Source organism: Orcinus orca, chromosome 9, assembly GCF_937001465.1.
Source record: "Orcinus orca chromosome 9, mOrcOrc1.1, whole genome shotgun sequence".
NCBI classification, from domain to species: domain Eukaryota; kingdom Metazoa; phylum Chordata; class Mammalia; order Artiodactyla; family Delphinidae; genus Orcinus; species Orcinus orca.
Window position 1 is genome coordinate 51,704,825 of NC_064567.1, and position 23,399 is coordinate 51,728,223.

Sequence of the window (23,399 nt, forward strand, 5' to 3'; positions counted from 1 at the left end):
TCTGGCAGGTGTCCTTGTAAAATAACGAGTGACGAGGGAGTGCAATGCCTTGCATGTAATGGATGCACAGAACATGGGTTATTTCTTTGTGCAGCGTTTTTCTCTGGTTGTGAGAAAGTTCTGGAACGTGTGAGGCCCACCTCTCCATAATCCCCAGCCGTGTTTTCAAATTTGGCGTTTAAAAAACTGTGATGTAAAATCAGTAGTCCTGAGTGTCTGCGTCCAGTTTGGTTGTCGCTAAAGCAACATGTTCTTCAAAGAAATTGAGTAGCGGTTTAAGCGGAAACAAAGAAACACAATTCAGTTAAGATTTTTTTAAACCTTTGGAAATATTCTCCACAAAATTCTTTTCAAGGTTGAATTACAATGCGATTGGTAATTTGCACAGAATCTGGTTTATAACCTGGAAAAGAGGTAGGGAATCCATCATTATTGAGTCAAACTCTGAGGCTCCCTAGGGGTCAGCTTAAGCGCCCTCTATAAATTATCTGGGAGGGAGAATCCACAAACAATAAGACAAATAATTCGTTGAGCTCCAATACTTTATTTCAAAAATACTTCCCTGGATAGTTCAGGTCCCAAAGGCAAAATATGATATAGACAGATTGCTTAAGTGCCCCCCTTCCTTTTCACTGCCCTTTCTTCCGTTCTAGAGTCGGTCCTCCTCCATAGGCAGTCAGGCAGGTCTGTTCCGAACTTTGACACCCTTACTACTTTTTGTTAATTACTCTCTACCCAAAGCGTTACCTCCTAACTCAACCTTAGCCAATAAACTTTGAAGCCTCCCAGCCACATTTGCATTTTTATAGAGACGTTTTAAGGTTAAAATGCTTTCAACAGTTGGGTCAAGGAGTGATCCTGAAATTAGGGTTATTTTAGGGGAAGGAGCCCTGCTCAGTACTCTCTCCAATCACACCTATGGGCTGCTACTGCCAGCTTTTATCTCTTTATGAACACCTAGCCCTGCTTTTAGGCAGCAGCTAAACTAACAAAGATTAAATAGCATAAAGTGCCAGGCTATGTGAGCTTATAGAAAGGTGGCAGGGGAATGGCTATGCAGGCAAGTACAAGTTAATGAATCTAGAGAGAAAAAATTAAAATAGGCTTAGTGCAGTTGTGGACTCTTCCAGGAAGATTCTGGAGCAGAAAACTCTTCTGACCAAAAGAGTCAACAAAAATATTAGGAATGACAAATAAGAGTTCGGAACAAAATAGAAAATGTTATCCTAACCTTGGAGAAAACTGACAACTTTGCTAATTAGAATATTGTATGTGTTTTTGACCTCTGCTTTAATTTTTTTTAAGTATAATTGAACTATAATTTATTCCCAAAGGTATCTAAATTGATCTAGGATATATGACGGACCTAGGGACATGAAATAGGGACACTTGCCTTGGCAAGTATTAGACATTTTACATAGTAAGTCCTCATAAAATGAGATTGGAAATATCAGCATTTTGCAGTGATGTATAAGTTAGGAATGCTTTCTTCTGCAAATGACAGAATAATCTAACAGTGGCTTAATTAAACACTAGGTTTTTGTTGTTGTTACTCTAAAGAAGTGTTGGGGTAGGTGGTTGCTGGAGTTTGTTCAGGGCATTTTCCCCATAGTTTCAAGAACCCCTGAAATTATATCCAAATTCAAAGAAGAAAGAAACGGGGCAACCAATATCAGCTATTCCTTTTATCAAGTACGAAAGAGTTTTCCTAGAAGCCCCTCTAAAAAATTTTCACTTATGTATCATTAACCAGAACTATGTCACATGGCCATCCCTGGTTGTACAAAGGAGACTGGGAAAGCAAATACAGGACTAACGTTTCCCAGGGTCTATGATGGAGGTGGTCAAGAAGAGAGTTAGAAATGTGTGTTTCGTTAGTCTGCCCAGCTCACCCCTTGAACTGTTAATACCCATGCACACCCTTCTCCCCAATGTAGGCATTTTACATTAAATGTAGTCGTCAGACCCCTAAGGAAGGCAACCCCAAAGTCTCAGCCAGCTACTGAAACTGGTTTGAAGTCTTCTCTGTCATTCAATTTTTTTTTTTTTTTTTTCTTTTTGGCCACTCCGCGCAGCATGCGGGAATTTAGTTCCCCGACCAGGGATTGAACCGGTGCCCCCTGCAGTGGAAGTGCGGAGTCCTAACCACTGGACCACGAGGGAAGTCCCACTATCATTCACTCTTCACGGTTTGGCAGTTGAGAGCTAAAGGACAAGAAAGTCGCTTCTCCCCCATCACAAAATACCTAATATTATAGTAATGAGGGTAGAATAGGATAATTACAATACAAAGTTCTCCGAAAAGGAAAGAATGGGAAATACATAGAAGACAAGAGTCCATGGCACATATCAAATACTGCTGGGCAGGTGGTAATGACTCCCACTTCCAACAGTGGAGAAAGTTCCTTGCAGGGCCGGTGAGATTAGGCAGCCTCTGATTCTGTTATCTGGAAGGATCTCCCTTACCTATCCCCTCCCAGCTCTTGGTGTACCTCTTTTGAAGAAGTTCTTATTCCAAAGCCACGTATGGCAGCATCTCTTGTGGGCTTTGGGGAAAATGTCTTTTTTGGGGGATAGGCACAACTTTCATAAGCCACTCCCGGTTGGTACAAATACAGAATCCAGGGGACAGTAAGTGTTGAAGAATCTCGAGTTTTCCAGGCAAGCTTAAGATTTTTGAGACAATTTTCCCCCAAAATTTAGTAGCTTTCAAGTGTTTTTCTTTCTTTTGATCAACTTTTTTGTATGAGTGTCCACAACCAAACACCTGTTTAGACAAAATCAATGTTTCTTCTTTTTATTTAACTATATTATTCATACAAAAGCACATATAAACATATATGCAGTTTAGTTTTTTAATAATAACACCCAAGTAGTCATCAACAAGCTTAAGAAATAGACCAATACCAGTCTTTTTTTTACTGTTTCCTTTCTTTTTTACAGAAAATTTATCACTAAGTCATATGTTTAATTTTGCACGTTTTTGAATTTCATAGGATTTGTTCTTCTGAAAATCGTTGAAATCTTTATGTTTTTGAGATTCATAAACATTGATGTCTGTATTAGATTGTCCTTCATTTATGAATAGTAATTAAGCAATTATATAAAATTTACTCATCCATTCTACTGTAATGTACATTTGGGCCCTTTCCACTTTTTATAAACATTGCTATTATGAATGTCCAAAGTACATCTCTCCTGGTGCAAGTGTTTCTCTAGGGGGCGCTTAAAACAATTTTATGATATGTAAATTATACCTCAATAAATTTGCAAATATAAATATAGATATATATGTATATATATACATATATATTGTCTTAAAAAGTATCTCTAGGACAATCATTTTTGAATTTTAGTGTACATTAAAATCACCTGGAGGGCTTGTTAAACTAGATTATTGGCCCCATCCTCAGAGCTTCTGATTTAGAAAGTCTGGGGTAGGACTGAGAATTTTTATTTCTAATGCTTGTTCTGCTGGTCTGGAGACTCCTCTGCAGTATCTATAGAGGTGTGGAATTGCTTAGTCATATGATATGTGAGTGCACTCCTTTCTAGATAATGTCAAATTGTTTTCCAAAGTGATTGTGCTCCAAGCAGCAGTATAAAAACATTCAGATTGCTCTGTATCCTCACCAGCATTTGAAATTGTCAGACCTTTTTTTCATGCATACCAACATCATTGTATTAATTTGTATCTCCCCAATAATTAATGACATTGAGCACTTCTTCATCTTTATTAAGCATTTCTATTTTCTCTTCTGTGAAATGCCTATTCACCAATTTCTCCCATTCTGATTGTTTCTTCCATTGATTTATAGGAGTTCTTTACACATTCTGTATAATAATCTTTTGTTGGTTGTACATACTATAAATATCTTCTCCAGGTTCTAGCATAAATGAACAAAAATTATTTAATGTTGTCAAATTTATCCACCTTTTTGTTTATGGTTTGTGTTTTGTGTCCTCTTTCAAAAATCATTCTCTAACCAAAGGTCATAAATATAGCCTTCTACATTGTTTTCTAAAAGGTTGACATTTAGAGTGTTAATCCACCTATAATTGACTTTCCTTTATGGTGTAAAGTTAAGGACCTAGCAGGTATGTTTCTGCTAAATAATTTCTGCTGATTCTCATTCATGTACAATTGCTCCTTAAAAACAACTTTTGAGGATTCTTAAAGGCCTAGTTTGAAGTTGCTTTCTTCCAGAGATGTTTTGCATTTGCTTCTGCCAGGTGCTCAAAGGAACTACTAGTCTGGAACTATTTTGTTTCTTACAAAATTTTATAATAGAGGGCTTCCCTAGTGGCGCAGTGGTTGAGAGTCCGCCTGCCGATGCAGGGGACATGAGTTTGTGCCCCAGTCCGGGAGGATCCCACATGCCGCGGAGCGGCTGGGCCCGTGAGTCATGGCCGCTGAGCCTGCGCGTCCAGAGCCTGTGCTCCGCAATGGGAGAGGCCACAGCAGTGAGAGGCCCGCGTACCGAAAAAAAAAAAAATTTATAATAGAAATTTTAAAACCTGCAAAAGTAGAGAAAATAGTAAAGTGGACCTGTCACCGAGCTCCAAAAATTATCAACATTTTGCCATTCTTACTGTCAGAGAGGTAATTGAAAAGAGATAACCACCAGTTGACCCTGGAGCTGGACCCAGGCAATTGGAGGCCCCTTGCCCCCTCCCCTTGTTAGTACAAGTTTGTGCACCTGACACACAGTGAGGCCAAACAAACGGAAATGTCAGAGTTTGGAGCAGAGAAAGGTTTACTGCAGGGCCATGCAAGGAGACAGGTGGCTCATGCCCCTCCAAAACCTGAACTCCCTGAAGGGTTTCAGCAAAGCATTTTTAAAGGCCAGGTGGTGGTGGAGGGCAGTCTGCAGAGTATGTGATCAGCTTGTGCACAATTCTCTGATTGGCTGATGGTGAGGTAACAGGGCAGTGTCACAGGGGTTAACGTTATCAATCTTTAGGTGTCAGTAGGTCTGGGGGCTACATGCTCATATGATCATCAAGTAGTTAACATCTTCCACCTGGTGGGGGGTTTCCACATTTGTAAAAACAACTCAGGAATGTGCATTAAGATACTGTTATCTAGGTACTTCAGAGAGGAGATAAACCAGAGGATATGAGGGAAGGGCCCATCCTGGGAAGCCCAGTAGGTTCCTGCTCAGTTACACCCTGTCCTTGGAATGTACAGTTCTACCCTCCATTCCTGCAGTGGGAGCTGTTTCAAGGCTGCAGCCTTAAGAGAGTTGTTGAGACCTTCTGGATAGTATATGTGACTGAACCTACTTAAGGCCTCTATGTAAACGTTAAGATTCTATAAGGCTGGTGCGGAGACCTACCTGTCTTGTGGCCACTCAAGACAAGCCTTGTAAGGAAGTTCCCTTGCTTATTAAACCTGCCACCTGCAATCTGGAGTGGTCTGCCTCTTTCTTTAGTCTCTCCTTGCCCTCTGTGTATGGGGGCCAGTTTGTGAGTAAACAATTTACCTATGCTCCTCCTAATATATTTTTAAGTGTTTTATGTCATACATTTTTACTCATAAATATTATACGTCGGCATGTATCTTTAACAAATGACTTTTTAAAAAATCCACAATATCATTATTGTAAGGCCAACTGGCCCGAGGCAGGAGAACGCAATCAGACTCACAGGTTGAAACTGACCTGGAGACTTTCCGGACCACCCAGTTCCAGGAACTGACCTGGGGACTTTCCACCCGGCCCAGCCTTCCCGCCTTTCGAGGGGCGGGACTAACGGTGCCAAGACTGATGCGACCGGCACCAGATATTGCCACGATACCCGAAAAGACCACCAAATAAGGAATACCCTGTGCCCGCCTGGATTCACCACACCCTTTTCCCTTCTTCCCCTATAAATTCTGCCCAAACCTTCGCCCGGGCGCGACTTCTCTGGCCCCTTTCTCTCGAACCCGTGAACCTCGCCCGGGGGCGTTCCCAAATAAAGCTTGTTTAAGCTCTCCTCCGTTTCTTGGTGCCGTTCCTTACAATTATGATACCTAATAAATTAAGCAATAATTCCTTGATATCATCTAACAGCCAGTCCTTATTCAAATTTCCCTGATTTTTTTCTTATTAGAATCCAAGTAAGGTCTACACTTTGCATTTGGTTTATATGTGCTTAATATATAACAAGTCTTTTGTAATCTTAAACAGTTCCCTGTTTCCCACTCTGACTTTTTGTGCCATCTATTTGTTGAAAAAAACTGGGTCATTTTTCTTGTAGAATATCTTTCTGGATTGGATGGTTTACCAAAAAGTGTCATTTAATATATTCTTCTAGCCCCTATCTCCTATAAATTCATACGTAAATCTGAAGACTTCACTGGGTATTAAATTCAGAAGTTCTTTTCAAAGGAGTACTTCACTGATGATGCTGTGTCCTGAATTCATGACTTTTGGGGACAGGCTTGCCTGCATAAGGCCCACATAAGATGGTGCTGTATACTTAGGAACCAGTTTCCCTCCTTTCCCCATCCCTCAACCCAGCTCAGTGCCAAGGCCATTTTCTCTGTAGTTCTCTGTGGATGAGGGGGAGATTTTCGATATACGTCATTCACCCTTACTCTGGGCCCTTTGGTGTCCCAGGTTAATGTGGAGAGGGTCTCCTATTAGACTTCTCCTCTTGGGCTTTGACCTCAGTCCCCCTCACTGAGCTAAGCCATCAAAACCAAAGTTCCGGGACTTCTCTGGTGGTCCAATGTTTGGGACTTCGCCTTCCAATGTGGGGGTGAGGGTTCGAGCCCTGGTTGGGGAGCTGGGATCCCACATGCCTTGCAGCCAAAAAGCCAAGGCATGAAGCAGAGGCAGCATTGTGGCAAATTCAATAAAGACTTTAGAGATGGTCGGCATCAAAAAAAGAAAGAAAGAAAGAAAGAAAGAAAGTGACTTCTCTGGTGGCGCAGTGGTTAAGAATCCACCTGCCAATGCAGGGGACACGGGTTCGAGCCCTGGTCCGGGAAGATCCCACATGCCGCAGAGCAACTAAGCCCGTGTGCCACAACTACTGAGCAAGCTCATGCTCTAGAGCCCGTAAGCCACAACTACTGAGCATGCGTGCCACAACTAATGAAGCCTGCATGCCTAGAGCACATGCTCTGCAACGAGAAGCCACCGCCTGTGCACCACAACGAAGAGTAGCCCCTGCTCACCACAACTAGAGAAAGCCTGTGCACAGCAACGAAGACCCAATGCAGCCAAAAATAAATAAAATAATAATAAAAGAATTGAACTGTAAGGAAAATAAATTAACTATTAAAAAAAATCTTAAAAAACCCGAAAAACAAAGTGCAAGTTTGCCTGGAACGGCTAATGTTCTCAGGACTGTTTTATTAGCGTAGGAAACTGCTTGTTCTTCATGTACGGGCAAAACCCAGAAGGGTAAGTTAATGCCCTGGGAGCAAACTTTGACCAGTGGGGAATGTGAGCCGATAAATTTTCCCCTCTTTCTCCCCTAGGATGTTTCAGAAATGTGTTTCATATGGCGCCTCAGAAGATCCCATGGGATTGAAAGATTTCCTGATCAGTAACCTGTCTTTACTCTTTTTCTTTCTCTGTTTTACTTCCTTAATCTCTGGGTTCACACTCCCACGTAAAATATTCACTTTCAGGAGGACCCAGGCTAAGACAGTGTCCTAAATCTATTTTAATGTATACATTTGTCCTTTTCTCCCCTTTAAATGTATTTATTGAAGACACTGGGCCCATTTGTCCTGTGTTTTTCCACATTTTACTGATTACCTTCCTGTGGTTAGGCTTTCAGGCTTTATCTGTTCCTCTGTACTCTGTATTTCCCATGATCTAGAGCCTTGATCAGATTGAGGTTCAAATTTTTAGCAAGAATACCTCATAAGTGGTGGTGTATACTTCCATGTGCAATGTACAGATGCGGTTTGGTTGTCTCTGTAATGTTAACATTGATCACTGATTTCAGTTCTTGCCAGCCTGACCCATAATATTCCCCTTCCACTTTTCACCTAATCATTTCCTTCACTTTCTGCTTTATACATTTTGAATACTAAACTTGTTTTAGGCAAGTATTAGGCAATACGAGTTTAGAATTGTTATAATTGTTACAACTGGTGCATTAAGCTATATATCCATATGAAGTAAATCCATTTCTAGTGAGGTTTTTTTTTTTTTTTTTTGCGGTACGCGGGCCTCCCACTGTTGTGGCCTCTCCCGTTGCGGAGCAACAGGCTCCGGACGCGGAGGTTCAGCGGCCATAGCTCACGGGCGCAGCCGCTCCGCGGCATGTGAGATCTTCCCGGACCGGGGCACGAACCCTGTCCCCTGCATCGGCAGGCGGACTCTCAACCACTGTGCCACCAACGAAGCCCTCTAGTGAGGTTTTTTTTGGGGGGTTCAAAGTCTATTTTACTTGACATTAACAAAGCTACACCAACTTTATTTTGATTGTATATTTTTTCCATCCTTTTATTTTCAACAACAAGAAGTAGTCAACACACATGAAAAACCTGAGATTTTCCAAACATTTCTCCCAAAACTGTAGCCTTGTTCCTTAGTCCCCAAACACAGCAGATGATAATTTGACCAATTCTTCCACTGTTATCAGCAGCCTAGGAAAGTTGTAGGTCCTCACTGCCCACTATCCTAACCCCTCTACCCAACCAGTTCCATATTTTAAAGCCTCTTGCTTTTAGTACTCCGTTGTGGTATTGGATTCTCTAGAGTTAGGAATGCATTTTATTAAAAATAATAGAAAACTCAGCTGAAGTAGCTGAAACAAATTCAGCTGGTTCAGCAGCTAAATGATGGCATTGATGACATCTGTGCAGTGTTTGGCCTTTCCTTCACCATCACACGATGGCTAATGCAGCATCAGCCCTCCTTCCTGACATCTCTACTTATCCAACTCCCATCCTCAGGACTCAGCTCAAATTTCCCCTCCTCTGGAAAGGAGGTAACTCTATTTCCCCGCCCTGCAGTATTAGGACTTTTAAAAACATAGAGATAGCTAAGCATATGAAAAGTTTTCACTAATGTTTAGAATTTTCAAATTTCTAGGTCCTACTGCTTGTGCTGACAATATTTCTGGAACACCCACCTTTTTCTTCCCTTGTCCATCATACAAACTCCTCCTCACCTCTAAAATTCAGGATGAACATTCAGTCTTCTATGATGTCTTCCTTGATTTTTTTAAACCATTTCAAAATTGAAGTATTATTTACAATTTTTTATTAGCTTCAGGTGTATAGCAAAGTGATTGTTATATATATATAACTTTTCCATTGTAGGTTATTACCAGATATTAAATACAGTTCCCTGTGTTATATAGTAGGTTCATGTTGTTTAACTATTTTATACCAAGTAGTGTGTATATGTTAATCCCAAACTCCTAATTTATTCCCTCCCAACCCTCCATCCCCTTTGGTAACCATAAGTTTGTTTCCTATGCCTGTGAGTCTATTTCTGTTTTGTAAATAAGTTCATTTATATCATTTTTCTTTAGCTTCCACATAAAAGTGATATCATATGATATTTCCCTTTCTCTGCCTGGCTTACTTCACTTAGTATGATAATCTCTAGATCCATCCATGTCGCTGCAAATGGCATTATTTCATTCTTTTTTACAGCTCAGTAATATTCCAGTGTGTGTGTGTGTGTGTGTGTGTGTGTGTGTGTGTGTGTGCACGTGTGTGTGTGTATACATACACCATATCTTCTTTTCTTTTTTTAAAATTTTTATTGGAGTATAGTTGACTTAAAATGTTGTGTTAGTTGCTGCTGTACAGCACAGTGAATCAGTTATACATATACATATACACTCCTTAGATTCTTTTCCCATATAGGTCATTACAGAGTATTGAGTAGAGTTCCCTGTGCCATACAGTAGGTCCTTATTAGTTATATGTTTATATATAGTAGTGTGTATATGTCAATCTCAGTCTCCCCATTTATCCCTCCTCCCCTTCCCCCATGGTAACCATAAGTTTGTTTCCTACATCTGTGACTCTGTTTCTGTTTTGTAAGTAAGTTCATTTGTATAATTTTTCAACATATAAGCGATACCATATAATATTTGTCTTTGTCTGACTTCACTTATTATGATAGTCTCTAGGTCCATCCATGTTGCTGCAAATGGCATTATTTCATTCTTTTTTATGGCTGAGTAATATTCCATTGTATATATGTACCACATCTTCTTTATCCGTTCATCTGTTGATGGACATTTAGGTTGCTTCCATGTCTTGGCTATTGTAAATAGTGCTGCTATGAACGTTGGGGTGCATGTATTTTTTCAGATTAGAGTTTTCTTCCGACGTACGCACAGGAATGGGATTGCTGGATCGTATGGTAGTTCTATTTTCAGTTTTCTATGGAATCTCCGTACTGTTTTTCATAATGGCTATACCAATTTACATTCCCACTGACAGTGTAGGAGAGTTCCCTTTTCTTCACACCCTCTCCAGCGTTATTCTTTGTAGACTTCTTGATGATGGCCATTCTGACCGGAGTGAGGTGATACCTTATTGTAGTTTTGATTTGCATTTCTCTAATAATCAGTGATGGTGAGCATTTCTTCATGTGCCTGTTGGCCATCTGTATGTCTTCTTTGGAGAAATGTCTACTTAGATCTTCTGCCCATTTTTTGATTGCATTATTTGTTTTTTTGATTTGAGTCATATGAGCTGTTTGTATATTTTGGACATTAATCCCTTGTTGGTTGCAACATTTGCAAATATTTTCTCCCATTCTGTAGGTTGTCTTTTCATTTTGTTTATGGTTTCCTTTGCTGTGCAAAAGCTTTTAAGTTTAATTAGGTCCCATTTGTTTTTCGTTTGTTTGTTTTTATTTTCATTACTCTAGGAGGTGGATCCAAAAAGATATTGCTGCGATTTATGTCAAAGAGTGTTGTTCTCCCTATGTTTTCCTTAGGAGTTTTAGAGTATTGAGTATTACATTTAGGTCTTTAATCCATTTTGAGTTCATTTTTGTATATGGTGTCAGAGAATATTCTAATTTTATTCTTTTACATGTAGCTGTCCAGTTTTCCCAGCACCACTTATTAAAGAGACTGTCTTTTCTCCATTGTATATTCTTACTTCCTTTCTCATAGAGTTATTGATCATAGGTGCGTGGGTTTATTTCTGGGCTTTGTATCCTGTTCCATTGATCTATATGTCTGTTTTTGTGCCAGTACCATACCATTTTGTTGTTTTTTGTTTGTTTGTTTGTTTTTAGCGGTACGCGGGCCTCTCACTGTTGTGGCCTCTCCCGTTGCAGAGCACAGGCTCTGGACGCGCAGGCTCAGTGGCCATGGCTCACGGGCCCAGCCGCTCCGTGGCACATGGGACCTTCCCGGACCAGGGCACGAACCCGCGTCCCCTGCATCGGCAGGCGGACTGTCAACCACTGCGCCACCAGGGAAGCCCCATACCATTTTGATTACTGTAATTTGTAGTATAGTCTGAAGTCAGAAAGCATGATTCCTCTAGCTCATTCTTCTTTCTTCAGATGGTTTTGGCTATTTGGGGCTTTTTGTGTTCCCATAAAAATTTTTAAGTTATTCATTCTAGTTATGTGGAAAATGCCATTGGCAATTTGATAGGGGTTGCATTGAATCTGTAGATTGCCTTGGGTAGTATAGTCATTTTAATGATATTGAATCTTCCAATCCAAGAACAAGGTATGTCTTTACACTTGTTAGTGTCATCTTCAATTTCTTTCATCAGAGTCTTATAGTTTTTGGAGTACAGGTCTTTTGCCACCTTAGGTAGGTTTATTCCTAGGTATTTTATTCTTTATGATGAGATGGTAAATGGGATTGTTTCCTTAACTTCTCTTTCTGATATTTCATTGTTGGCATATAGAAATGCAACAGATTTTGGTATATTAATTTTGTAATCAGCAACTTTACCTATGTGCTCTGGTAGTTTTCTGGTAGCGTCTTTAGTATTTTCTATGTAGCATCATGTCACTGCCATCAGTGACAGTTTTACCTCTTTTACAATTTGGATTCCTTTTATTTCTTTTTCTTCTCTGATTGCTGTGACTAGGACTTCTAAAACTATTTTGAATAAAAGTGGTGAGAGTCGGTATACTTGTCCTATTCCTGATCTTAGAGGAAATGCTTTCAGCTTTTCACCTTTGAGTATGGTGTTAGCTGTGGGTTTGTCATATATGGCCTTTATTATGTTGAGGTAGATTCCTTCTATGCCTACTTTCTGAAGAGTTTTTATCATAAATCGGTGTTGAATTTTGTCAAAAGCTTTTTCTGCATCTATTGAGATGATCATATGGTTTTTATTCTTCAATTAGTTAATGTGGTGTATCACATTGATTGATTTGCAGATATTGAAAAATCCTTGCATCCCTGGGATAAATCCCACTTGATCATGATGTATGACCCTTTTAATGTGTTGTTGGATTCTGTTTGCTAGTATTTTGTTCAGGAGTTTTGCATCTATGTTCATCAGTGATATTGGCCTGTAACTTTCGTTTTTTCGTGGTATCTTTGTCTGGTTTTGGTATCAGCGTGATGGTGGTCACACAGAGTGAGTTTGGAAGTGTTCCTTCCTCTGCAATTTTTTTGGAACAGTTTTAGAAGAATAGGTGTTAACTCTTTTCTAAGTGTTTGGTAGAATTCACCTGAGAAGCCATTTGGTCCAGGACTTTTGTTTATTGGGAGTTTTAAAATTACTGATTCAATTTCAGTACTGGTAATTGGTTTATTCATATTTTCTATTTCTTCCTGGTTCAGTGTTGGGAGATTGTACCTTTCTAAGAATTTGTCCATTTCTTCTAGGTTGCCCATTTTATTGGCATATAGTTGCTTACAGTAGTCTCTTATGATCATTTGTATTTCTGTGGTGTCAGTTGTAACTTCTCCTTTTTCATTTCAGATTTTATTGATTTGGGCCCTCTCCCTCTTTTTCTTGATAAGTCTGGCTAAGGGTTTATCAATTTTGTTTACCTTTTCTAAGAACCAGCTTTTAGTTTCATTGATCTTTTCTTTTCTTTCTTTTTTTTTTAGTCTCTATTTCATTTAATTCTGCTCTGATCTTTATTTCTTTCTTTCTTTTTAGTAACTTTGGGTTTTGTTTGTCCTTTTTCTCTAGTTGCCTTAGGCATAAGGTTAGGTTATTAACCTGAGATTTTTCTTGTTTCCTGAGGTAGTCTTGTATTGCTATAATCTTCCCTCTTAGAACTGCTTTTGGTGCACCCACAGATTTTGGATCATTGTGTTTTCATTTTCATTGTCTTTAGGTATTTTTTGATTTCCTCTTTGATTTGTATCTGTGGCCACAGTAGAGTCACAGACTGTTCTACCCATGAGTTATTGGATCCCACTGACCTCTGATCTTCTGAACCAGCTCCCTGGAGCAGGGTGCTTATAACTTCTTATAACAAGGAGGCAAGTGGAAAGCAGCCTTCCAGACAAGTCTCAATCAGTATCAACATATTGCAATGTTGTTTGGGTTGTAAAATACCTTTACTTCTTTAAGTGTTTTATGGCCTGCATCTTGGAGGACTTCATACTGACAAGATTGTTGGGTTCCTAACACTGCACTCTTTTCAATCTGACATCTTATGGGTTTCTGACGGCTTATGGCAGCATCACCTGCAAGCCAAAATTGATACAAAATCAAATACAAAAATCAATTTCATTTCTTTACATTAATAATTAACTCTCAGACAGAGAAATGGAGAAAACAATCCCACTTACTATTGCATCAAAAAGAATAAAATAACTAGGAATAAGTTTAACCAAGGAGGTAAAAAATGTGTACACTGAAAACTATAAAACATTGATGGAAGAAATCAAAGAAGACACGAGTAAATGGAAAGGTATCCTTTGTTCATGGATTGGAAGAATTAATATTGTTAAAATGTCCATAGTACAGATTCAATGTAATCTGTATCAAAATTCCAAAGACATTCTTCACAGAAATAAACAAAAAAATCCTAAAACTTGTATTGGACCACAAAAAGTCCAAATAGCCAAAGCAACATGGAGAAAGAAAAACAAGGCTGGAGGCATCATACTTCCTGATTTTAAACAATATTACAAAGCAATAGTAATCAAAACAGTAGAGTATTGGCATAAAAACAGACACATCGATCAAAGGAAGAGAATAGAGAGCCCAGAAATAAACCCATGCATATATGGTCAATTAATTTATAACAAAGGAGCCAAAAATATACAATAGAGAAAGGACAGTCTCTTCAGTAAATGGTGTTGGGAAAACTGGACAGCCACATGAAAAAGAATGATACTAGACCCCTATTCTAAACCATACACAAAAATCAATTTAAAATGGCTTAAAGACTTAAATGTAAGACTGGAAACTTATAACACTTAAGCCTAAGACCTGAAACGAGGAAACATATGGGATAAGCTCCTTAATATTGGTCTTGATGATGACTTTTTGGAATTGACACCAAAAGCATAGGCAACAAAAGGAAAAATAAATAAGTGGGACACATTAAACTAAAAAGCTTCTGTACAGAAAAGGAACCCATCAACAAAACGAAAAGTCAGCCTTCTGCATGGGAGAAAACATTTGTAAATCATGTATCTGATAAGGGATTAATATCCAAAATATATAAAGAACTCATACAATGCAATAGCAAAAAAACAAAATAAAACAAAACACAAAAAATAACAAAAAACCCCACAAAACAAAAATAAAAACCCACAAATAATCCAATTAAAAATGGGCAGAGGAACTAAACAGACATTTTTGCAAAGAAGACATACTTTTTTTGGCTCTGTGAATGAAACCTTAATAATGTATAGCAGAAACTGGACAGACTTATTCTTATATGAAAACAAAGGTTTCCTACATTACATCTTATTTATATTTGCATACTGAAGAGGTGAAGTGTCTAAATGGCTATTTTGTAGTTCTTTCTAATAAAATGTACAAAAACAAACAGAAGTAGTGAGAATGTCTTTTGGGGGCCTTGATGGTGACATAAGAATGGGCTTGGACTTGATCTGTGAATCGAAAATCCAGAGGTGCAGGTAGCCTTATGAATCAGGGTTAGCCTCAGGGGGTCAAAAACTATGGCTTTAGTTTCTCTCCAAACCTGTAACTCCTAACTCTTGGTGTGGCGGGGCTGGAGTGGAAGCTTCCCCCCAAACTGCTGCAGCCCCATGTTCATTGCAGCGTATTCACACTATCCAAGATGTGGAAACAACTGAAATGTCCATCAACAAATGAATGGATAAAGGAATAGTGGTGTGTGTATATATATTGGGTTGGCCAAAAAGTTCGTTCAGTTAGGGAATACGTTGTTCAATAAAGTTCTTCATGAAAATGAAAAATGTGTCTTATTTTTACTTAAAACGGAACGAACTTTTTGGCCAAGGCCATATATATATATATATATATATATATATATATATGTGTGTGTGTGTGTGTGTGTGTGTATGTGTGTGTGTGTGTGTATCTACACACACACACACACATACACACACACACACACACTGGAATATTATTCAGCCATAAGAAAGAAGGAAATCCTGCTATTTGTGACAACGTGGATGGACCTGAAGACATTATAAGTAAAATAAGTCAGACAGAGAAAGACATACTGCATGATATCACTTATCTGTGGAATAAAAAAAAAGTAAAACTTATAGAAATAGAGAGTAGAAACATGGGTACCAGAGGCTGGGAATGGGGGAAACAGAGGTTGGTAAAAGCATGCCAACTTTCAGCTATAAGACGAATAATATCTGAGATCTAATGTAAAAAATGGTGACTACAGTTGATAAAAACGGTATTAAATAGAGATTTGCTAAGCATAGAACTTAAATATTCTCATCAAAAAAAAGAGAAATATGCGAGGTGAGAAATGTGTTAATGAACTAGCTAGTGGGAATCAAATGAAAGAAGAAAAACAGCAAAATTCCCACAACTATGTAGATATATATATGAAATAGGAAAGATGTTGCCCGAAATGCACTACCTTCCAAGAGATTCAAAGGAGATTGTGTCCCTATAGGATGGGATGCTGTGTTTTGAAGTGCTACTGAGACAAGCTTATTCCCACTCCTCTGCCCCCATAACACATTGCTTGGGAAACTGTAGCTTAGTGCCAGAGGAATCTTCTCACTTACCTTGCCTCTTAGGAGGTCCATTCTGTCCCAGGGAGATGGAATGGTTTAAAGGCATGTATTTATTACATTTAAAAAACGTGCAAACCCTGTGAACCAAGCAATTTCTTGTTTTGGTATCTGCCTTAGAGAAATGCTCACAACACATGCGCAGGGAGGCATTGCTCGTAACAGCAAAATATTTAAATTTAAAAATTGTGGGGTATACTTAGAGAAGCAGAACAGTTACAAAACCTGTAAAATTAATTCTCCCAACTGAGAGAACTGGGGTAAGGATTTGGGTCCATAATGCAGGGAATGAAGGTAAAGGGCTTTTCCAGGCCCTTGGGTTCTAGTTTTATTTTACTGTAACTATTATGGAAACTTCTGCATCAAGGTCTAAAGTGTACTATTGAAATTTCGTAGTCCTTATTCAGGCTTCAGTTGCATGTCATATATAGAATTCCTAAGGGTCTCATTAGTTGAAGATTTGGGGGAAATTTTTTGAAGTGACAATAAGCTCAGTGAGATGTGGTTACTGAAATATGATAGATTTTTCTCTTAGGCAAGAATTTAGGATAACAGAAAAAAGAGTCCCTCTCTACTGTTTGCTTGGGAAACCATGTCTAAGTTGTATTTAATTCTGGATAACACAATTGGGCTGGGACACTGACACACCGGAGAGTATTTTCAAATCACCATGATGGTGCATGGACTTGAAACCATGTCAATAGAGGCAGGGACTAAAAAAAAAATTCTTCCAGGGAAGGAGGAAAACATCTCTGTACTGTACAAAACGGTATTCACTCAATATATCTGACAGCAGTTGCCTCATACCCGTGTCCTTCACTGTTGTGTCCCTTGCTCTTGTCAACTGCCATGCACATAGTAGGTGCTCAAACAATGTTTGTTGAATGATTAACTTACCATGTACTCTTGAGGGCATGATTGCCTGGTAATAATTTAAATTAACTACTAAATCTGCAGGAAACATTATTACAGTTCTTTGGGGACGCAGTGTCTGAATCCCGGCTCCCGCGTCGGCGCATTCGGGCATGCTTGGTGCCCGGAGGCCTTGCCAGCGATGACCTTTCTTTCTTTCGACCTTTTCCGCCCTCCCGTCTCCAGTTTGTAGATGACCCTGTGCTCACGAGGTCGCGACAGTCCGCGCCGTCCTGGAGATGAGCGGGAAGTGGAGAGAGAACTACATTTCCCAGCTGACTCTCGTGCGCGCGCCCCTGCCCGCGCACGGAGGAGAGTGCACCCGGCGCTCGCTCCCCGCCGAGCTCTCGTCGCCCGCCGGAACCTCTGCCAGGGGATGAGGTGGGTGGCGCTAGAAACCACTTAGCTACAGCCAACCGCCCAATGCAGCACTCGCTCGCTCCCCCCGCCAGCGGAAGCTCCCGCGGAGCACAATGCAGCACTGAGGCAGCGCCGCGGTGGAGGCTGCAGCGCCGCGGTCGCCGCAACACCGGCCGAGGCTGGGAGGGGGCGGCCCAGGCGAGCCGGGGCCGCGGGGCGCGGGATCCGGACGCGGCTGCCCGGGCATGAGGAGCTGAGCGTCTCGGGCGAGGAGGGCTGACGGCTGCACCATGCAGGCGGCGGCGGCTGTATCCGTGCCCTTCTTGCTGCTCTGCGCCCTGGGGACCTGTCCCCCGGCGGGCTGCGGCCGGGCAGGTAAGTTCGCCGCCCTCTGTGGCTCCAGGACGTACCATTTCCCGGGCATCTTTGCAGCCCTCAAGCGCATTTGTAAAGAGGCATCCCCATTTCCCGAGTGCGTAGGGAGATTTTTTTGTTTTTTTAGAAGGGTGGAGAGAAGTGAAGCAAAAATACGGTGTGGATGCATTAGAAGCTTTAGGTCAAATGCCTGTTTTTCTTCTGAAGTAAAAGAGGAATGCGGAGGATGGGAGAGGGGTGCTCTGCTTCTGGGCCCCGATCCTGGATGCTGTCAGATTAGCTGGTCCAAGGCTCTGCGTCTTGTGTCTCTGCATCCTTACCAGATGGGGTCCGGGAGGGAGGGGGAGGTGGGATCTTCATAAGGGAGACGTTGGACCGCAGGATGGACGATTGTGGGTCAGGGTCATTATTTTCGCCTTTTCTCCCCAATTCCTCCTTCCCCCTTTCCTGCCTGGAGGAGACGCCTCGTTGACGGAGCTGGAGAGGAGGGAAGAAAACCGGTTCCTGGAGCGCCAGAGCATCGTGCCACTCCGGCTCATCTACAGCTCGGGCGAAGACGAAACTGGGCACGACGCGCTCGATACGCGGGTGCGGGGCGACCCCGGCGGCGGGCAGGTGAGAGGCGTGGTGCTGGGGGTGGTCCTCCGCGCGGCCCGGCCCACCCCGACCCCGCGTTTGCTCTCCGTTGCCCTGGAGATGCAGTGTCTTGGGTGAAACCAGTGCAATTCTAATGCGAGTCATGCGTGGCGCTCCCTGTGCAAAAAAGAAGAGAGAGGGGCAACAAACCCCAAAAGAGCCACAGGCCGGGGGCTTTGCTGGAGAGGAGTTTGTGCGGGTTGCCTCCAGTTGTGTGGCAACCTGAGCGAAGGGGCGGAGACCCTCTCACCTCTGCCAGGCAAAAGCCATGCATAGGCAAGAAGGGATATAATATTTGAGCAGGATTTGCATCATCATTATTGTTGTTGTGGTTGTTTTAATTTTCAGAGAGAAGACTTTATGTGATTTAAGCCAAGATTGGTACTGTAGGAAAATTGGAAAAACAAGCCTAGACATCCCTAACTAAACTCAAACCTTAAAATTAAGCTGAACTGCAAGGTTCTCAGCTCACTCAATTTGTGGACATCAGAGATGTACCCATTCACCTCCACCTTCCAGAAAAGGTGTCCGGCTCCCCCCTTTCTTCATTGGTAGCAGTCCTCTGGGTGTAATTAGGGCCCTGTTGCTTATTGGGCATTTATAAAGTATGTTTTTAAATAAAAATCTAACTGCCGTTTACCCATATTTAGGTCAATATCACACATCCACAGATATACTTGAAAATTATTTTGAATTTACTGGTTAATTTAAGTAAATATTTGGGGGCTATGTAAGCATTTTTTGTATTTACATGTATCAACCTGGCAACCAGTTCACCCACCTGTAAGTACATATTAAGGTAGAACTTGTTCATGTAGTTGAAAATTTTGCACACTTCACTGAAGCAAAGGCAGGCTGAACACTTTCACATGTATAAATATATTCTTAATATTTTAAGATGTATCTTGATGATGTGATACTCAGTAATTTATCTGTAAGTGTAAAATAAGTAAAAATAGAAAAATACTACTTAAATCTGTATTTGTAGCCAAGTACTTAGTTCTGTTAACATTTTAACATGATAGAAATTAATTTAAAGGGCTATAGTAATATCCATTAGTTACATTATTATAGTAGAAAATCTAATATGCCAAGCATTAATGAAGAATCCCATCATTTGAATTGTTTGGTAAATACCTATTTTATTTATTTTTTATTTGAATTTTATTTACTTATTTGAATTAATGTTTGAATTAACCTTTTCCATTTTGACTTTTTTCCATAGTAAGACTGAAAAAGCATAGGACACTGTCTTATTTTTCAATACATTAGAATTATTTCTGTAGGGGAATATTCTCGTGCTCAGTTACAACTTTTGATTATAAAAAATTTCAAACACACACACAAAAGTAGACAGACTATTATAATGGACTCCCAGCTTCAACCATTAGCATCTCATAGCCAATCTCATTTTATCTACATCCTACCTATTTTTTCTCCCTTTCTGTATTATTTTGAAGCAAATCATATCATTTCAGTTATAAAATTTCACTATGCACCTCTAAAAGATGAAGATTTTTTAGAAAATGTAACCATGATATTATCATAGCTAATATGTATTAAATATATAAATGTGTTAAATATATGTAAATATATAAAATATATAAATATTATATATATATTTAAGTTTGTTTGATCTGGGACCCAGATAATGTCTATAAACTGCAATTAGGTTTTTTTTTGTTTTTAAAGTCTCTTTAATGCATGGTTTCCCCCTCCATTTCCTTGCTTTTTTCCATGCAATTTATTCGTTGAAGATGTGGGGTCTTTTATCCAGTAGAGTCTTTCACAATCTGAATTTTTACTGATATAGACAGTGCTTCCTCAGAGAGGAAGAAAGTAGAGATGCAGAAAATGCTGCAGGATTGCACCTCTAAACTCCGGAGTCTCTGTCTCATGCTGCTGATGTCTTTAGGTACCCTCTGCCCTTCTCTGTGTTGGTAAAGACCACCACTCTTGGACAACAGGCAGTCAGTCCTCCTTTTTCTCCCCATTTCTGAAATCCCACTTCTGTAGATTTTTTGGTTCCTAGGCCTCTCTACTTGGGGCAGAAGATACTTGGGGCCTGTGCAGCTTCTACTTCCTATAAGAATAAACCTCACTATTGAGAAGAATGACTCTGGCTTTTGGTGAGGTGTGAATGAATCGGTAGGATTTAGGTTAAACAGTGTGAGTAGATTATTCATTCAAGTCAGAAATGACAGTGAAGATCCTGTCTTATCATCAAAGTAATTATGACAAGCAATTATCTCACATGGTGAGGTATACATAGTGCATCTGGTTGGATGCCTGGATCACCTGGGAGCTGTAGCAGTTTACCATGCTCCTCAACTACAGTTAGTGATTACTGACTAGTAGGAATGAATCTGGCAGTTAGAGTTGTAAAGACTTAGTTGTCATAAGCCAACACTTTCTACAGTTAGGAAACTAAGGAGTGGTCCTGCAATTTGTCATTTCTTGTTTCGTTGAGAGCTGTCAATGAACCCCAAAACATAAGTTAATTCTGTATGGACCTTGTTATTTCTTTGGTGATTAAAATAGACATAATTTATACTCATAAATATGTTTAGCAACTTCCTTTCTACTTCAGAAATAAAATTAGGATGTTTTTCTATCAGCTCACAAAGGTATATACTGATTTGTTTATTTGTTTATTAAAAAGGCATTTATATACTTGAGCTCATACTGTGTACCAATTTTTGCAAGACCCTGGGGATTAAGAGATAAAAGACGCAGTTCTAGCCTTTAAGGAATTTACAGACAGGTAGGAAGATGGATGAATGGATAGGCAATTACACTCTGTACTTGTGTGTGATTTTCTGGAGGTGATCACAGAGAGCTGTGGAAGAGAGAAGACAGTGCTTAACCCAGGTGAGCCGTCAGGGCTCTCAGAGAGAGGTGTTACCTGAGCTGTGTTTTGAGGGTGAGTAGGAAGTGGCCAAATTAAAGGGAAGGGGTGGGCATATCAAACAGAAGGGGCAGGCGGTACATGGGCATGTGACATCAAGACACATTTTAAACTGCAAATAGTTAGGATTTAAGGGACAGATGAAACAAAACAGGAAACCAGAAAATAGATGCTGCAGCACCTTCATGACTTGCTGAGGAATTTGGACTTGTCCTGAAAGCGATTCAAGGATTTCAGTAAGGAGAGTTACCAGATTCATGTTGTCGTGGAATAACCGTAATTGTTAGAAATGAATAATCTTTTTGTTTTGCTGCATTGGATCTTCGTTGTTGTGCGTGTGCTTTCTCTAGTTGCGGCAAGCGGGGGCTACTCTTCATTGCGGTGCATGGGCTTCTCATTGCGGTGGCTTCTCATTGCAGAGCACAGGCTATAGGTGTGTGGGCTTCAGTAGTTGTGGCACGCAGGCTCAGTAGTTGTGGCTTGTGGGCTCTAGAGCACAGGCTTAGTAGTTGTGGCGCGGGTGCTTAGTTGCTCCGTGGCATGTGGGATCTTCCCAGACCAGGGATCGAACCCATGTCCCCTGAATTGGCAGGCAGATTCTTAACCACTGCGCCACCAGGGAAGTCCCAGAAATGAATTATCTTAATTTCAAAGGCTGAGTGAAAGTGGTTGTTCACTTTAATTCATTGTTAAATGCCAATTCACATACTCATTAAGCTTGTAAGAACTTAGTTACTAAGTATACTTAGCTGCTTAGTATAAATGAGTTAATATTTATAAAGCACTTAGAACAGTGCTGCATATTCTGTAAGCACTATATGAGTTTTTGTTAAATAACATTAACTCCCCCAGGCTGCTTGAGTACTGTTTAGAAATTTTATGACATGGCCTTAATGCAAAATGGTGCCCTAATTACCTGAATTTAACACATTCCCAGAAGTTACAAATTACTGGAATTTACATAAGTGGCATCTTAACAGTTGTAGAGATGGAAGAAATGTTATAAGTCATCTAATCTCATTCAAGAATCACTTCTCACCAGGTAAGATAGAGCCATTTACCTAGAACTGTGATGGTATAAGACACCTTAATTTTACTTTTAATGTGTCCTTACTTCAGTTTTCATCACTAAATGGAACTGCACAGTTATATTTTTGGAAAAAATTTTAATATTTTAGTTCTGTGGAAATACTGGCAGTTTGATTGGTGTGAAATAATCATTCTGTTTGCATGAGTCCATATTGTAAAAGATTTCTGTACTATCTGGCCAGTTACTTGAACGCATACTTTATTTTTATCCTGAATCAGATGATCAGCCCATACTGAAAGCTTATTGTGCCATGAAGGTCTAGAAATGGTAGTCAAAGAAATTATATTTGATTGTGGGTAACCTTGCTGTACTTCGTCTGCCTAGTCTGAAGTAATTTCAGCCCTGTAAAATAGCACTCAGAACTAGAATATTCAAAGTATTTCAGTCTTCCTTTCCTCTGACTTGAAATGTTTTGTGCTGAAAAAATTGTATGTTGCAGATAATAGGATAAAATATATTTTTAATTGGACACCCATGTGGCCAAGATATCACCTACTGAGTCCTACTGTTGGTTTGATACTGATGATCACATAATTTCTGTTTCTAAGAGTGAGCACCTTAGTTACTCCTTCTTTGCTAGCCAGGCATGATAGTTTTACTGTAGCATCAGAGGTTATTTGGTGGTTTACTTTGCTGTGTGGTCACCCCATACATTTTCAATAATTTGTTTTGCAGCCAGTAATTGCTTTTCTCTACAAGTAGCAGAATTTCTTTTTGTCAGAAGTCTTTATTGCCGGTGAATAGAGGGGCTACTTATTTTTCTATCTCATTCCCTGGAAAGTGTTGTAAGCTTCTCAAGTAGTCAAGTGCCAGGAACATAGATCTACCATTTATTATAGTTTTGGTAATTAGTAATGAATGGGGAAATGCAAGATGGTCGCAGGATGGCAAGCAGTAGCTGTGCTCCATTCATTTTTTAAATAATTAATTTTTGGCTGCGTTGGGTCTTCGTTGCTGTGCACAGGCTTTTCTCTAGTTGCGGCGAGCGGGGGCTGCTCTTTG

The 23,399-nt window shown here is 40.1% G+C and overlaps 1 protein-coding gene across 18 annotated transcripts in view; it reads left to right on the forward strand.

Annotated features, from left to right (window-relative positions):
• The first annotated feature begins 17,382 nt into the window (after positions 1 to 17,382).
• Positions 17,383 to 23,399, forward strand: part of ADAM22 (ADAM metallopeptidase domain 22) — a 246,631-nt gene continuing 240,614 nt past the window's right edge. For 4 of the 18 annotated variants that reach the window (XM_049714742.1, XM_033420547.2, XM_049714745.1 and 1 more), the window contains exons 1-2: positions 17,384 to 17,763; positions 18,221 to 18,378. In XM_049714742.1, coding sequence (XP_049570699.1) covers positions 17,679 to 17,763; positions 18,221 to 18,378 — 243 coding nt within the window. In that variant the 5' untranslated portion in view covers positions 17,384 to 17,678. Of the gene's footprint in view, positions 17,764 to 18,220; positions 18,379 to 23,399 lie in introns of all 18 variants that reach the window. The other 14 variants (XM_033420546.2, XM_049714744.1, XM_049714747.1 and 11 more) reach the window with 7 other exon arrangements.